Source organism: Filicampus tigris, chromosome 2, assembly GCF_054856515.1.
Source record: "Filicampus tigris isolate MCC_2025a chromosome 2, RoL_Ftig_1.0, whole genome shotgun sequence".
Taxonomy (NCBI): Eukaryota; Metazoa; Chordata; class Actinopteri; order Syngnathiformes; family Syngnathidae; genus Filicampus; species Filicampus tigris.
In genome coordinates, this window is record NC_141218.1 from 3,462,704 (window position 1) to 3,477,500 (window position 14,797).

At 43.3% G+C, this 14,797-nt stretch overlaps 3 protein-coding genes across 3 annotated transcripts in view; 1 reads left to right on the forward strand and 2 right to left on the reverse strand.

Annotated features, from left to right (window-relative positions):
• Positions 1-3,999: 3,999 nt before the first annotated feature.
• Positions 4,000-6,753, forward strand: cfap184 (cilia and flagella associated protein 184). Its single transcript, XM_086056156.1, has 3 exons — positions 4,000-4,410; positions 5,663-6,013; positions 6,216-6,753. The coding sequence occupies exons 1-3, from the start codon at positions 4,015-4,017 to the stop codon at positions 6,507-6,509; spliced, it is 1,041 nt and encodes a 346-aa protein (XP_085912282.1). The 5' UTR covers positions 4,000-4,014; the 3' UTR covers positions 6,510-6,753.
• A 306-nt stretch (positions 6,754-7,059) lies between these two features.
• ccl36.1 (chemokine (C-C motif) ligand 36, duplicate 1) lies at positions 7,060-8,180 on the reverse strand. Its single transcript, XM_086056167.1, has 3 exons — positions 7,850-8,180; positions 7,671-7,782; positions 7,060-7,572 (listed from the first exon to the last, which is right to left on the reverse strand). Exons 1-3 carry the CDS (start codon positions 7,917-7,919, stop codon positions 7,479-7,481), a joined length of 276 nt encoding a protein of 91 aa, XP_085912293.1. The 5' UTR covers positions 7,920-8,180; the 3' UTR covers positions 7,060-7,478.
• Positions 8,181-8,593: 413 nt separating this feature from the next.
• tbc1d14 (TBC1 domain family, member 14) overlaps positions 8,594-14,797 on the reverse strand; it is a 15,354-nt gene continuing 9,150 nt past the window's right edge. Inside the window, exons 5-14 of the mRNA XM_086056144.1 lie at positions 13,623-13,705; positions 13,424-13,541; positions 13,219-13,325; positions 12,179-12,259; positions 11,985-12,073; positions 11,815-11,886; positions 11,026-11,154; positions 10,832-10,941; positions 9,537-9,795; positions 8,594-9,455 (exon numbers count right to left, since the gene is read on the reverse strand). Coding sequence (XP_085912270.1) covers positions 9,399-9,455; positions 9,537-9,795; positions 10,832-10,941; positions 11,026-11,154; positions 11,815-11,886; positions 11,985-12,073; positions 12,179-12,259; positions 13,219-13,325; positions 13,424-13,541; positions 13,623-13,705 — 1,105 coding nt within the window. The 3' untranslated portion in view covers positions 8,594-9,398. The remainder of the gene's footprint in view (positions 9,456-9,536; positions 9,796-10,831; positions 10,942-11,025; positions 11,155-11,814; positions 11,887-11,984; positions 12,074-12,178; positions 12,260-13,218; positions 13,326-13,423; positions 13,542-13,622; positions 13,706-14,797) is intronic.

Sequence of the window (14,797 nt, forward strand, 5' to 3'; positions counted from 1 at the left end):
CATGTCTGAGAGGCAAACTATCTGCCCTTCAGAGAGTGTGTGCGTGCGCGTGCGTGCGCGCGTGCGCGAGCACCTGCCACGCTGGGCCCGCAGGAAGCACCTGTCAGCGGTCGTCTCCTATTGGCAGCGCCTGACGACATGAACGTTTGATCCCCCCAAAGTCCCCGAAGGCACACACTTACACAGACACTAACAGACAACTTAAGCCCGGCTGGCGCGGACCGTGCGCGGCCATGTTGTTCACACGTCTCCTCACGCACAAACAACTACCGTTCGGGGGAGAAGGACGTTCGGGGAAGGGGCCGCCGTGCGCGCTCACGTAGGTCAACGGGGGAAAATTCACAATCAATATTTATCTGCTGTTAGAGAGATATTTTATATCTTATCTCCATTTTTTTTTTTTTCATTTTCTTATTTTTACATGAACCACGTTTCCGCGTTACAGACATCGCATTAAAGGGGGGGAAATGAAAACAAGTTTCAAAAATTGGAGATAAGTGTTTTTTTTCACAGGACAGCGACGATATGCTCCCTCTTATATGTTCCAGTTTAGAGGCGAGAAGCAAGCATTTTGAACCAACTGCAAATGTTTGAAGGATAATTCATGTTAGCACAAAAAAGTGAAGCAAGTGCCTTTAATAAATACACTTTTGTTTATTTATAAATCATATAAATACTATATATGTATTCAATTCAAGCAAAACTGAGCTGTAAGTCATCGTGAATTGCTTTAAATTTCAGACAGTCTCGTCACTTAACATTTACATTTCTAACACTGTAACATTTCTTTGGGATAAAGATTCAAGATGCACATTATGCACAGTCAAAACTCAAAGGGAGCACTGAGTACTGAAATTTTGCAAATTTCCCTTCACTTATAAAAAGAAAAAACATAAAGAGCAATTTCAAATAATGAAATGAGGATTGAAGGAAAAAAAGGGGATGTGCATTAGAACAATTTCAAAATTTCAAAACAATTTAAAGAAACAAAAATGACAGCGTATTGGAATTCGGTATAGTAGCGATGGTCTAGTTTATAAAAAATGAATAAATATTACTGAACGTAATGATGTGAACATGCAGTAATTTGACTATTCAAGTATTGTAGGTTGCAAAAGTATTGCACAGTGTAAACGTTCAAGCGAGCAGGATTACGAAAGAGAAATATTGCACAGTGTGCTTGACAGATTGCGATTTCGTGATTGTCATTTGTTCAGGAGTCTGATAGCATGTGGGTGGAAGCTGTTTCGAAAATGTTTCACTTTTAAATGTATTGCTTCAAGGTGGAAGCAGATTTTTTTGGGGGTCTTTTTTGGAGTTGCCAAACGCACCCGGCTTCTGTTAACCTGAGAGGCCGAGGGTCAATCCCCGCCATCCGCGGCCCGCATGCCTTCCGTGCGGACGCCGCCGCCGCCACGGCAACACAATCCCGTTCGGATTAGGACCGATGGAGAACAGCCAAAGTCTCGTCGCAACATTCGGCCTGCGTTCCCCGCGTTTCTTCACCCTCATTTTATCCTCTTCTAAGTATTGCACTTTTTTTTTTTTTTTTTTACCCCGTTTTGTTGACATTTACTGTTTATAATTGACTGTATGCTTTATCACACTGATGGCATTTTTTTTCCATTTCCATAAAAGGAGGAGGAGGCGGTTTGTTAACTTCCACTCGCCGGCGGCCTGCTTTTGTTGCCTCTTGTCTGCTGGCTTCACGTTCAAGTGGACTTGTGTGATTTATAACAGCAAAGGCACCAAAGTGATAAAGTTTTTTTTTTTTTTTTTTTTTTTTTTACTTGAAGTTGTTTGAATTGGGAGAACTGGAGGCAGTCATCAAAAGGCAAAAGGCTCGGGGGGAGGGGAAGCGGGTAACACTAACCCGGCACGTCCAGGTGGTGGACCAATAGAATGGCATGGTGTGCGTGCGTGTGCGTGCGTTTGTGTGTGTGTGTGTGTGCACGTCACGATGAACTCTGTCTAGTTTGATTTGAACCGAAACCAATGCGATTTCAGGCCCCAGGAGGTGACCTTTGACCCTTTTCCCAACATGTGCAAAGTTTGATTTGAACACAAACACATTTCACATATGCCCAATAATCAAATCAAGTCATATTCTCGCGGTGGAATTCAAGTATGATGACATCTTGAATTGAAAAATGTCATTCGAGCTCATTTGCGTAATTTTTGTTTGGACATCAGGATACGTTTCCCTATTTGTTAGTATGATAGTGTAGGATGCGTGTCCTCATCAAATGATCATGCGGTTGTCTCACTGATGGTGGTCTGACTTGTGGGTGGTCTCATGGTCAGTGTCTGTGTCATGTGGCAGAAAGATTTTACGCTGCAGGTAGCACACACACACCCACACACACACACGTTGGACGTGAGGCCGTCTCATGACACTAAATTATTTTTCTTCCTTTGCTCTCTTCTGAAAAAAAAATTGGGGGATTTAAATGGTTAAATTACGTGCGTTACTTTTTTTTCCACATTTGAAAATATTGAGTACAATATTTTGGCACAAATATTATTGCAGAGCCATTATTGTGTTAATGTTGCTGTAGCATAAGCCTTCTCCCTGAAACAACAACGTTTTTTTTAATTTCAGCAGTGTGCATGATTGTGGCTCAAGAAGATACGAAACCACGTACGGTGCTCCCTAAGCTCCAACATGAGCCCCTGTGTCTTTTTAAAGCTACATCTCAGATTCGGTGTCACTTTTAGCACCGCTGATCATCTTTAAAGCTGCGGTTGGAAGTCTGGACGTCTAGACGAATCCACCGTGTGTTTTTCGGACAAACTATATGAGGTTGCCATTGTCAACTCAGCATCTGTACATGGAAAACATGTGCAATGTAAAAATAAATAAATACATATTTTTTGAAAAAGTTTGTTAAATGAGACCATCAACAAAATTGGACAAAGGCCTATCAATTTACAGTGAAGAATAAAACAGTGTGAATTAAGAATTAAGAAAAAAGCTCGTGATAAAGATGATTTCATGTAGACATTTGCTTGTTTAAAAAGGTCATATGCCTCTTTACATTCTTTTTGGATTTGACATTTAATTAGTCTTGGAGAAAACGTGAGAAAAATCATATATAAAATAGAAATATATAAAAATCATATCTATCTATGATATATATATACAGTATGTGTACTGTATATGTATATATATATACATACACACACACACACACACACACACACATGCATGCAAGCACAAACACACACAAATAGTTTAAACATTTAAATATCTGCTGACCTTAATTAGGTTTCGACAGGAAATAGTATAAGTCAGACAATCATACAATATTTCCTGCTTTGAATATTAATATCATACAATTTAAAATCTATCAAATATTTCCGAAATAAGACAAAAGTAAATGTAAAAAACGTAAATACAATAGCAGTGATGATAAATCTCTTACGTTCTTAGCTCAAATTTTAGGATAAAATGATCCCGCATAAGATTCAAAATAAATTTATATAATGTGACAAAATCCCATCTCAAGTGTAACGCAGCAAAATTAAGTGAAGGTACATTCCTAAATAAATACAAATAAAGTAATCATTACTGTTTGGTTGGTAGTCAAGCATTTTTGAGCCGTCTTGTCAAATTGAAAACATTGCAAAAATGATTGACTATAACCCCCTAACGCTAGCTAACCCTAACCCCCTTAGCACTAACTCAATTAGTATTAAGTCAAAACCCTAACCCCAACCCAAGAAAATTTAACTTTAAAAACATGAAACTATCATAATGGATACGCCAAAACAACAACAAGACGCTTTTTAATATGATTTTGGACTCTTTATTTCAACGATCGATGAATCACCGTGTCAAAATACTGTTTTTTGTGAAACACCGCCCACCCGTGGCGGTCATTTGTCATTACAGCTTCATAGAGCGAGCCGGCTTGTTGCCACGACAACTGAGCAGAACACAACTCTATTTGTCTGGGGGCTGTGCGAGACCGCTCGATTATATATTAATGGATAGTTTTACATTAAAAATAAATGTCTACTGGGCGAGAGGATTCGTTAGAAAGTGAGGTGCAGGAAAACACAGAGGGGGGAATGGACCCTCTTGAACCCGAAACAGAACCCCCAAGTAGAAGTGAGGAACTTGATGGAGATGTTCAAGACATCAAAAATGACTCCATGCAGATCCTGCAGGAGCTGGAAGAGGAGAACCACCGAGTAAGTCGGCGTAACGTCGAGCTCCAGGCACAGGTGGCCTTCTACTTGTGGGGGACCACCCCCGATGAAGAAGACCCCGACCCGGACATGAAGGAGTACCAGGACTGTCTGGAGCGCCTGGTGGAGCTGAGGAGGCAGAGGGCTACCCAGATGGCGACAGCTCAGCAGCAAGAAGAGGAGATGAGGTTAAGCAACCAAAAGGAGCTCAATCAGGTAGCTAGATTATGGCTTGCTAGAGAATTCCATCTATGTAAAAAGTATATTTTAAGAAGAATTGATAACAGGTGACTGTTGTGGAACTACAATCTCGAACTAAAACACACTTCTGTGGGCTTTATTGGCGACTGGTTGTGGCGACAGACTAATTGTACATTAGCGCCCCCAACTCTTTTTGTCCCGTCACTACTACGGAATGCATGTGAATTTGTTATTGCCGCCATCTAGTGGCGGGGCAATGAAGCACAGGTCTTTTTTTTTTTTTTCCCATTGAATCGTCATATGCGGAGGTTGAAAAAAGGGACAGTCCATATTAACATAAGCGTAAAAAAGAGCGCTTAATGTCAGAAAGCTGTTATCAATCTTCACAAAATTTATATGGACATCACATATGACCACTTAAACCTCTGATAATATCAGAACAATGCCCCAATATTTTGTATTTTACAGATGTTAAGCATTTTCCTCGTCAAAAAAAAAAAGCTTAACATCAAGAAAACTGTGATCAATTTTCCCTCCGATTAATGCGGACACCTGTGCTTATGCCCACTTCAACCTCTGAAAATATTATAACGATCACCAAGTAATCTGAATTTTATGGCGTTAAGTGTTGTCCTGTAGTGAACACTTATGGAGTGGAAAAGGTTTAACATCCATGAATCCAAAATGTTGCAACAATCGTTCTAATATTTGCAGCGGTTGAAGTGGGCGTGTCCAAGTCCACATACATTCCGATGAAGATTGAAGTTTCATATACAGTTTTTTTTTTACATCTAGCATTTAGCTTTTACTGTGGAGAGGAAAATACAGTACTTAAAGTACTACTTACTCCCCCGACCAGACTCTTGCTCCACCCCCCACTAATGGCGCTCAAAGGGGGCGTTGTCTGGAGGACCATTGGGCATGCGAAGGGGGAGAGGGTTGGGCGCGGTCTGGCTAAACTATGACCTAAATCATTTTCATGGACGATTACATAGACGGAAAAAAAATGGATTTCCGACTATGCTTAGTCCGACTATTTATCAAGTTTCCCGTCTATCGCCTATAAAATTGGCGTCCGTCATAGGCAGAATGCTGGTAAGGAGTAGAAATGAACTTTTCAAATGTAGAGAATCATGTCATCAGAAAATACACTCTCAAGCACGGGATATCTGGAAAAAAAATCCACTTGAGTACACTAACAAAGTATTTGTACTTACTACTTAGGGACTGCACGTGACCTTTTTTTGTTGTTGTTGTTTGCTCCCAGGTGGAGGATGAATGGCGATCCCTGTTGACTTGGAAGAGGAAGCTGGCCGTCTCGCTGCTAAGAGGACATTTGTGTCCGGAAGCGGCCCGGGCCAAGGTGGACGCCGCGCTGGGATCTGAGCAGCTCCGTCGCCAAGAGCTGAGGAAGCTTCGTCTGATCCACGCCGGGATGGAGAGCAGGGTGGTCCGTCTGGAGGCGGAGCTCGGCGAGGAGGAGAAGGAGGAGACGCGGGACCTCCTGGAGCGGCAGTTTAAGCAGCTGCTGGCCCAAAGGACGCAGCAGAGGAAAGTGGATGAGCGGAGGAGTCAAGAGGCCTCCAAGCTCCGGAACAACATGAAGCGCACACTGGAGGTGAAAAGTCCTTCCTTCGGGAAGTCCGCTTAGCTTAATGCTAACAATCAACGCAAAATGCCATAGACCGGCTAATGAATAGCATTAGTGTTATTATAACCCTTTACGAAACAGATATTTGAACGCAAACAGTGAGGAGCACATGTAGACAGACTATATAACAATACTCACAGGTATTTTCTTCTTTATCTCGTCCTCTCAGTTGCTGTCAAACATTAAGGAGAAGCTGCACTGGAGTGACACACAGGTGCAGGCCAAGCGGGAGCAGCTGGCCCAGCTGGAGGTCGCGCTGGCCTCTAGGAAGGACGAGCTGGCCCGGACCAAGCGGGCCTGTGGCGGCCTGCGGAGGGACAACTTGGAGCTGAAGCAGACGCGGGGACTGCTGGGGAACACACTCCTCTTGCGGGACTTCGGAGTCAGCGTGGGCGCCGCCCAACGGCTGCAGGACAAGCTGGAGAAGCTCAAACGTCGGCGAGAAGAAATTGCTTCATCCTAGTCTCGGTTTTAAGCATTTACAGTGGTGCCTTGGGATACAAATATTTGTTCCGTGGCTACGCTAGTCGCCAAGCTTTCATTGACATTCTAACAGTTAGCATGTCGGTGAGGTTTTGCATTGTTAGCACTACACTAAGCAGACATTCCCATTTTTAAATACAGTAGATGTGTAATTCTCTTTGTTTTGTGTTTTTTTGTTTGGACACTAAACTTCAACTAGGAGTGAAATAAAACAGATACAAGCCTTTTTTTTTTGTTGAGGAATTTGAACTATTTTACAAACGTGTTCGTCTTCTGAAGTTCACAATCAAAATCTATCTAATAACATGACACAAACAACCAGTGAATTAAATACCTCGTGCTCTCCAAAGATGCTGACTATTAATTGTATTCACGTGTGCAGTTAGGCACAGACATGTTTTGACATGTTCATCAAACTTGGCTGTAGAATTGACTCATTCCACCCAGCCGAAGGATGAGAAAATCATTTCCTTTCAAAGTCATCATTAATATAATTTCATAGAACAACTATTAGAAACGTTGCGAAACAATGATGTTTACAATGTTTATTGTAGCTTCATTTAAAAAACAGGTAAGCCCCATGCTATTTCATTATTAGCCAGCAGAAGACAGCATTGTCCAATGAAATCACGCCAAGCGCTGCGTCAGCATGTACGCTACATAATATGATTTGACAGTTCTCGTATTATTTAAAAGCACAATTAATTTAAATGTTTTTATTTGCTACTTGCCAAAGATTTCTTTTTTGCTCGTTATCATCAATATGGCCCTTGCATCCAATTTTACAAATGGTACATACAACTAAAGAAACTAAAGGGATTCTAATCATAAAACAAAAGTCACAAGCAAGCCAGATGTACATGACTACTGTTTGCTGTTTGTAAGAAAGTAAAGCAGAAGAGGCAAATGGGGACAAGATGTTTCACAAGGTTGCATGCAGGCGGACACTTCAGAGGATGGATTCGTCCAAAGACTTCATGATTTTGACCACCCAGGAGCGAGTCGGGTTGGTACAGATGTGATTTTTCTTTTTGGTCACCAGGCTGCAAGCGGACAACAATTTTAAGATGCATTCATTGTAATAATAACAATATCTAAGAAACGCTAAGAACAACAACAATGACAATAATAATAAACTTACATGACTCCCATTATGGGGCATCGGATGTCAGTCACATAATAAGACTTGATGATTTGGGGGTTTAGTTTTCGTGGGTAGTGCTTAAAGCAGCAATCTTCTGGGCCGATGGAATCTGGCGAAAGAAAGGGTGATGAAATGTGTGGATCGAAAGAACGCAAAGACAAACGTTCAAGTCTCACTGTTGCAGACGACTGTCAAAAAAGTGGCCGCTGCCAGAGCGCAAAGCAGAAAGACGTGCGTGCTCCTCATGGTGCCTTCTGAAGATCTTGATGATGAAAGCTGCCACGGCGTTCCTGAAGAAGAAAGCACTCGGCGTTAAGTTTATATATACGACACGGTACTTGTGGAAGAAGGTGGGCACTTGTTGTGGTTTTGACACGACTTTTAGTTGCTTGTGACATCAAACTTTCCACTCTGCTTTCAAAGCTGAAGCGGAAAGGAAATGCACTTGCGGTTGTCCCTCATATGTCAAGTCAATATAGACATCAGTGTACAATATGACAAGAGGAATATTTGCAAGTCTTTTATTTGGTCAAATGACATGTTCCTCCCCCCCCCCCCCCCCCCCGGCGGCCAGTCCAAAGTGATAAAAAGCAAAACCTGAAGAGGACAGCAAATCAAAGACATAACAGTGCAATCACAGTTTACATTCATTTCCTTGGTGATCGGATTTTCTTGGTAGTTTTCAAACACAGAGGATCAAATGAGCCAATGTCGCATGTAACAAAGGATTAACCGAGGGGAGCGTCTCATTCTGGAAATATTACTGAACGCACACACGCACAGATAAGAAGACAGATATCTAAAGTGAAAAGAACCTGAGCGATGACTTATGATGCACCCGCAGGCCCAATGTGCAAAAAAGTGTTATTGCAGTTCTGTGGTGTGTTGCTGCGCTTGGGGAGGGAGTGCAAAACCACACAGACAATTTTTTATTTATTTTTTTTAAATAAAGACGTATCCTGTTAACCCACATCTCAAATTGAGCAATGGACGGCGATCAAGTGCCCCAGCCGAAAAAAAAAACGAAACCCCAAATTCACACCGCCGATTTGCACTCGATAACACAAGTGCGCTAAATGGGCAACGACGGCCGGGAAACAGCTTCGATGAATGGTGCAACATCTTGAAATATGCAGTCCAGATGAAGAAATAAGCCCCGACAGGGCTGCGACGATTTGATTTTGAAAATCCAAAGAAAAGCACCAGCAGCAGACAGCCCCTTTCAACAAACACCTCACACAAATAAAACACTAACAAACTGAAATGTCAAATTCAGTGAAGTCGTTAGTTACGATATGTCCCGCAAATATCGAAAGGCAGCTTCTGACCTCGTTTACGGAGGATCTCCACGTGTAACATACAACACAACAATCGCCCCCAGAAGAGGCGTTCAGGGAGTCACCTTGAAAAATAAAATTAAAATTTAAAAAAAAAAAAAAAAACAAAAAAAAAAACAGCCGTTAAAGACAACTGAGTGACAAAGTGGACATGATAACTGGCATCTCGGTGGTCACTCGGGGTCCCGGATCGCGTCGTGTTGTGGCGCCTCAGCTGGGAAGTTCGTCAAGTAAGGCACCCCTGCTCTGGTACTCACGGGCGACCAGCGACATCATCATCGTCATCATCATCATCATCATCATCATCATCATCATCATCGACGAGGTTGACGTCGCTCCATTAAAAGACACCAGTTCCGTCTTTTTCATGATGCTTTTCCTCCGCACGTCAGCGCTTCAGCACCGGACTTCCTCGCTCCGGATCTTTCTGTAACGTCTGCAGAACCTAAAAGGACACGGTCTCGTCAAAACCGTCGCCTTGGATTAAAAAAACAAAAAAAAGAAATAAAGTCTGGTGCCGGCCTACCTGCGCCCACTTCCTGTTGCGGCTGGTCATGTGGACGGCGGCGATGTGCTGGAAGAGCTGCTCGGCGGGGACCAGGTCGGGCAGGCGGGTGAGGAACTGGGCCATGTGGATGAAGTCCATGCCGGTCAGCACGTCCTGGAAGAGGCGCAGCAGGCCCAGCGCCGTGCGGAACAGGAACTCGTCGCCGTCTCGGCAGAAGACGTCCCACACGCGAGACGCCAGGTCCAGTGGCAGAGACTTACTGTACAAGGTGAAGATCCTGCAAGGGCGAGCGGACAGGCACGTAAACACATTGTAACATAAGACAAAGATCAATATCATTCAAACACCACCACCCAGAAATTAAATAAATAAATAAAAATAACAATAAATCAACCCCAAAAATCGGCCGATTTTTGCAGATGTTTCTCTCTGTTGTAAAGTGAAAATTGTAGCATAAGGCAAAGATCATGTCATTCAAATACCACGACCCAGAAATAAATAAAAAATAAAAATCAACCCCAAAGAAATCTGCAGATTTTTGCAGATGTTTCTCTCGATTGTAAAGTAAAAGAAATACTATAGGATAAAGTATTGTAAAGCAGTCACAATTTCTGCCTGTACTTCATATCTTTGTTCTAAGTGTTATGGAACATTAAAAAAAAAAGGCTATTGTAATCATAATATATTTATTGAAATGAATCGGTTGATTAATCGGTTATCAGAATTGGACAAAAAAAAAAAAAAAAAAATCCATATTGGTCGGTCCTATATTCCACTACTGGACTGGACCGCTTCCACAACTGTTTACTGCCGCGTACGTTTTTCAACGGCTCCTCGTTAGCGAACAGCAAGTCGTGCAAAAACTACCGAAACATTGAATAGATATCCAAAAGTTTAGTGGTCAAAAATTCCCTTTACATGGTTGGAGTGCATTTTAGGTTAGATGTAAAATTTCACCCAAAAGCCAAAAACCACCGACATTTTGTGAGTACTACACTGAAAATAACTCCAATTACAACTGACACTTTCGTCCCACGGAAAGGAGGATTAATGACAGGAAAAGCAGCATGTTTTATGTGTGAAATTCAAAACGGAAATGAAGGAATTTTCAAAGCGACACAGACCCCTTGCCGACACCAAACCTCCCACCCCCACCCCCACCCCCGCCCGCAAAAACAGCCATTTCCTGTTTTCTCAGCAACTCAAAACAAGTGCCTGAAGGCATACGCCATGATAACGTCGCAGGGGCAAAAGCATTTTCAAGTTTTGAAACATATGTAAAAAGAAAAAAAAAAGAAAGGAAAACGACTCACCAGTCGATCAAATAAATATCGGGGGTCAGGTTGTTCTTCTTGAAATGTGCAAAGAGCTTTGGTAGGTTTTCTTCAAAGAACACCTCGAATGTAGCAAAGTACGTCAACATCTGCAGCCACACAGGAAGACAACACACATGAGCAGTGCGCGCGTCCCCGAGGTCAACCGTGATGCTACGTTGCGGTGCACCGACAAGGCTGTGGTCCACTCGGAAGAAGGCCATCTGACACGGTTTGTTGAGCAGGTTGGCGAAGGCGATGAAGGCGTCGGCCGTGTCCAGGTTGAGGATGAGCACTGCCGCGATGAACGACATTCCCTGCACCTGCAAAGGCAAACCCACGTACTGTATATGGTTTCGGCAATTCAATCATCCTCCAGAACAAGTCCTTCCAACCGCAATCGCCCATCACGCGCGATACGCCGGGGGCGACGTGTGAAGTTCTGAGTCAGCGCTGCCCCCTTGAACTTTCACACCGGCGGAAGGCTTTCGGACAAAAATATCAATAGGGTGGCAGTGTATGATGAGAGACAAGACAGATAAACACCAAGGAGACGGTCAAAGCGGCTCAATAAGCTGCAGTAATGTGAGGATAAAGAATATATGCCTGCGTGTATTGCTGTATGCATCAAATATAAGTTGTTCAAATAAGAAGCGCAGTAGCGTAGGGTAAGGTTAGCCCTTTCATGCAAAGCGGTCACTACAGTGGACAGCTATTTAAAAGATGCTTTCGCCTTTTTATTAATTAAACTAAAAAATATATTCATATTTTAAATAATAACATGAAATCATAAGTAATGCACGAAAGGGTTAAAAATATTTGTAAAAATTTAGAATAATTAATATAGGCGAAAGCAACTTTTAAATAGCTGTCCACTGTAGTGACCACTATGCATGAAAGGGTTAAAAAAAAAAAAAAAAAAAAGGGATCAGTCAAAACACGACAAGTACACGTAGCACGGAAGTTGGCAAGGTGGCACTTACATAGCCGACATCCGGCCGGTAGCAAGTGTAAGCTCCCAGAATGCTGTGCAGCACGTCGTGATAGGGCCCGCCCTTGACGACAAAGACATGCCGATGCAATCAGGCCAACCAAGTCGCCACCCGATCCCGGGTGGGGGGAGGGGGGGTAGTTTTTGCTGCCGCCCACCCACCTGCTGGAAGATGCACAACTGCGGGAAGGTTCTGGAGATGTCCAGCTTGATCAGCTCTAAGCTCGACTCCCGATTGGACGAGCCCACATCTGGGGGGGGGGGGGTCAACATCACCACAAATGAGATCATGAGATCATGAGGTGCGCCCGCCAAAGAGTCGCGGGCGCTGGCTGCTGTGAGGTGTGCGTCCGGACCTTGGCTTTCAGCCTGGGGGGCGCTGGCTGCTGTGCTCCTCCACTTTTCCTTGGCCCGCGCCAGACAGATGTCATAAAGCTCTGCGGGGGCGATAAAAAGACGGTCGTTACCGTGAGAAGGAGCCGCAAATGTACCGTGTGAACTTTGGATCAGTCTCCGATGACCAATAAATCTCGTTGTTCGGCCTCTCGGTGTTTGGCCTGCTAGCAAATCTGCGAGCGGCTTTGGGGTGGGGGTGGCGGGGGGGGTCCCTGGCCAAATACGCACCCACGGGCACTGAGTACGGCTGAAAGATTTTGAAAAATCATATAGTTGCTATTTTTCCCTCAATATTGTGATACAATTTAATATGCGATTTTTTTTTTTTTTTGCCAGGGTCCACTTCCCATGTATTTTTTTTTTAACAACCACAAGCAATAAATTCAACAGAATTACAATAAACAACATCAGACATATACGTACATTTTAATACTAACGCAGTCCTCAAATAATTGGGTAGGCCACCCTGGGGGGGGGGGGCATGCTTTCTTTTTCTTGCTGCACTAGAATAAAGTGCAATTGCACATCCACTACAATAGGTGGCAGTGGTGCTCATATATATTTTTAAAATTTCAGGCAAATGTGCTCACTTCCAATCTCTGCTGTTACAGACCATAGTAACCAAGTTATTCGCCCGAGTGAGCCGATGACCTAGTTGTGAGTTTTGTGTCAAAATAAACACACCACAAAAAAAATTACACACATTTTACACTTCAATACAAAACATGCTTAGGTCTTATAACGTCACTAGCACTTATGCTAAAGTCAATAAAGGATCCCATTCAAATGCTAACGGGAAATTAGCATCGATTTCGGGAGTGATCAAGTTATTCTTTGTTCTGGGGTGAACTACAATTCTTTCTTTTTTGTTTTCTTTCTAGGGATTAAAATGTTATGCAGAGTTGCACTTGGAACAATTGTCCAACCCTTTCCAAATTGCATTCTGCTCTGGAGATTTGCATCGGCTGAAGTGGCGAGGCGTCACACTGAGCAGCAGTACCATGAGTGATGTTGAGTTCGTTGCCCACGGCCAAGCTCCACACTTTGCCTCTGACGCTGGGCGGGATGCCCTGCCACCACAGGTCCCTCACCCGGCGCGACGTGCACCTGCGGAGGGAGGCAGCGGAGAAGGTCAAAGGTGGGCCTCGTTGACTACCACGCTGTGCCAATTGCCGTCGATGCGGCGGGCCCGGCTAACGACTAACATGGCGCTCCAGTTGGGCAAGATCTCCTGGTTCCACGTCTGAGCGGCGGAGCCAATGCTCTCCTCCAGCTTGCAGCGCTCCTCCAGCTGCTTCTTCCTCTTCTGGGCCTCCTTTAGCTCTACGGCGACAAAGAGGCATGCTGAGACACAGGCGGGAAGGATGTGCGGGAGTTTAGAAAGTGCAGCGAGCATGGTGTTACCTCTCTTCTTGGCCTGGGCCACCATCTCTTCATATTGCTGCCTGTGTTTCTCTGCCTCCTCGGCCGGCTTGGCTGGAAGATTACTGGAAGATGTCGAAAGACGTACAGTGAGTATTTGGCCTTTTGGGGCTGCACTGCACCAGCAGGAAGTGTTTGTTCCCCCTTTGAGGCGACAGCGGCTTTCAAAAAAAAAAAAAAGCAGCAGAATGTTCCCTGGGTATATCGCAAGTGTAACGTATGCTCTGTGTTAAAGAGGAAGTCAAGTGGAAAGTGAATTAAGCAGAAAAATCCCCCACTTTCTTTTTTATCTGCCTTAGTTTGTAATTATTTTTTGCTTTGTACTGCCACTTGCTGTCCACTGAAAATGACATCACAGTGCCGTCACATGACCAAACCTAGAAAACTGGGGCGCCGTGATGGTCATTACCTGATGACATGTTACATGTATGATGTCAATTTTAGTTGACAGCAAGTGGCAGTACAGGGCAAAATGCTCGCCCCCTAAAATGGATAAAAACGGCTGGATTTTTTTTGCTTAATTCATATTAAACAAATTCAGAATGAATCCGGATACAATGTTTAGACTAATGGAGGAGCATACAGTAGAAAATATTATTGTAAAGAAAGTTTTGGACTTGACTTCCACTTTACAGTACGTTATAACGACTGTAAAATTCATGCTAGTTTACATTAGCATATCTATGGTGTTTTGCAGCCTATGTTAGCATTAAGCTAGCAAAATGACATGATTTACCGGTAGTTCACATTTTGGTGTTTAAATAACATAAAGTTTAGTTCTCTTTTGTTTTGCATATAGTTTTACAGTTTGAACAGGTGCTATGGAATATTTTCAAAAAAACCTGTGTTTATGTTTAAGTGTGTTTTAGTCGGGGCTGTGCAAAATTCAGCATTTCAGAATTCAATTCAACTGAGTGGATGAATTTGAATGGAGTCCACCACACTGGATGTTGATTTGAATTTGAATGACAGGAATTCAAGAATTGATCAAGAATTTGAATGTAGGTCTCATTCTCAATTCATTTCTGAAGTTCACACAGCCCTGGATTAGGAAGGTTCACTATCGTCTTTTGAGTCCATTTGGCTGCGTCAAAAATGGGAAGAATGTGGGGAATGTGAAGATAAAAGCGCAACAATATGCTTTCTCCATCCCTGTG

Excerpts from the sequence above, each read along its gene's own strand:
- cfap184 (XM_086056156.1), top strand. The coding sequence starts at position 4,015 with ATGTCTACTGGGCGAGAGGATTCGTTAGAAAGTGAGGTGCAGGAAAAC. Across the intron at positions 4,411-5,662 it reads ACCAAAAGGAGCTCAATCAG|GTGGAGGATGAATGGCGATC; the intron begins GTAGCTAGATTA and ends GTTTGCTCCCAG. Across the intron at positions 6,014-6,215 it reads ACATGAAGCGCACACTGGAG|TTGCTGTCAAACATTAAGGA; the intron begins GTGAAAAGTCCT and ends TCGTCCTCTCAG.
- ccl36.1 (XM_086056167.1), bottom strand. The coding sequence starts at position 7,919 with ATGAGGAGCACGCACGTCTTTCTGCTTTGCGCTCTGGCAGCGGCCACT. Across the intron at positions 7,783-7,849 it reads TTTGACAGTCGTCTGCAACA|ATTCCATCGGCCCAGAAGAT; the intron begins GTGAGACTTGAA and ends TTCTTTCGCCAG. Across the intron at positions 7,573-7,670 it reads TGCCCCATAATGGGAGTCAT|CCTGGTGACCAAAAAGAAAA; the intron begins GTAAGTTTATTA and ends GTCCGCTTGCAG.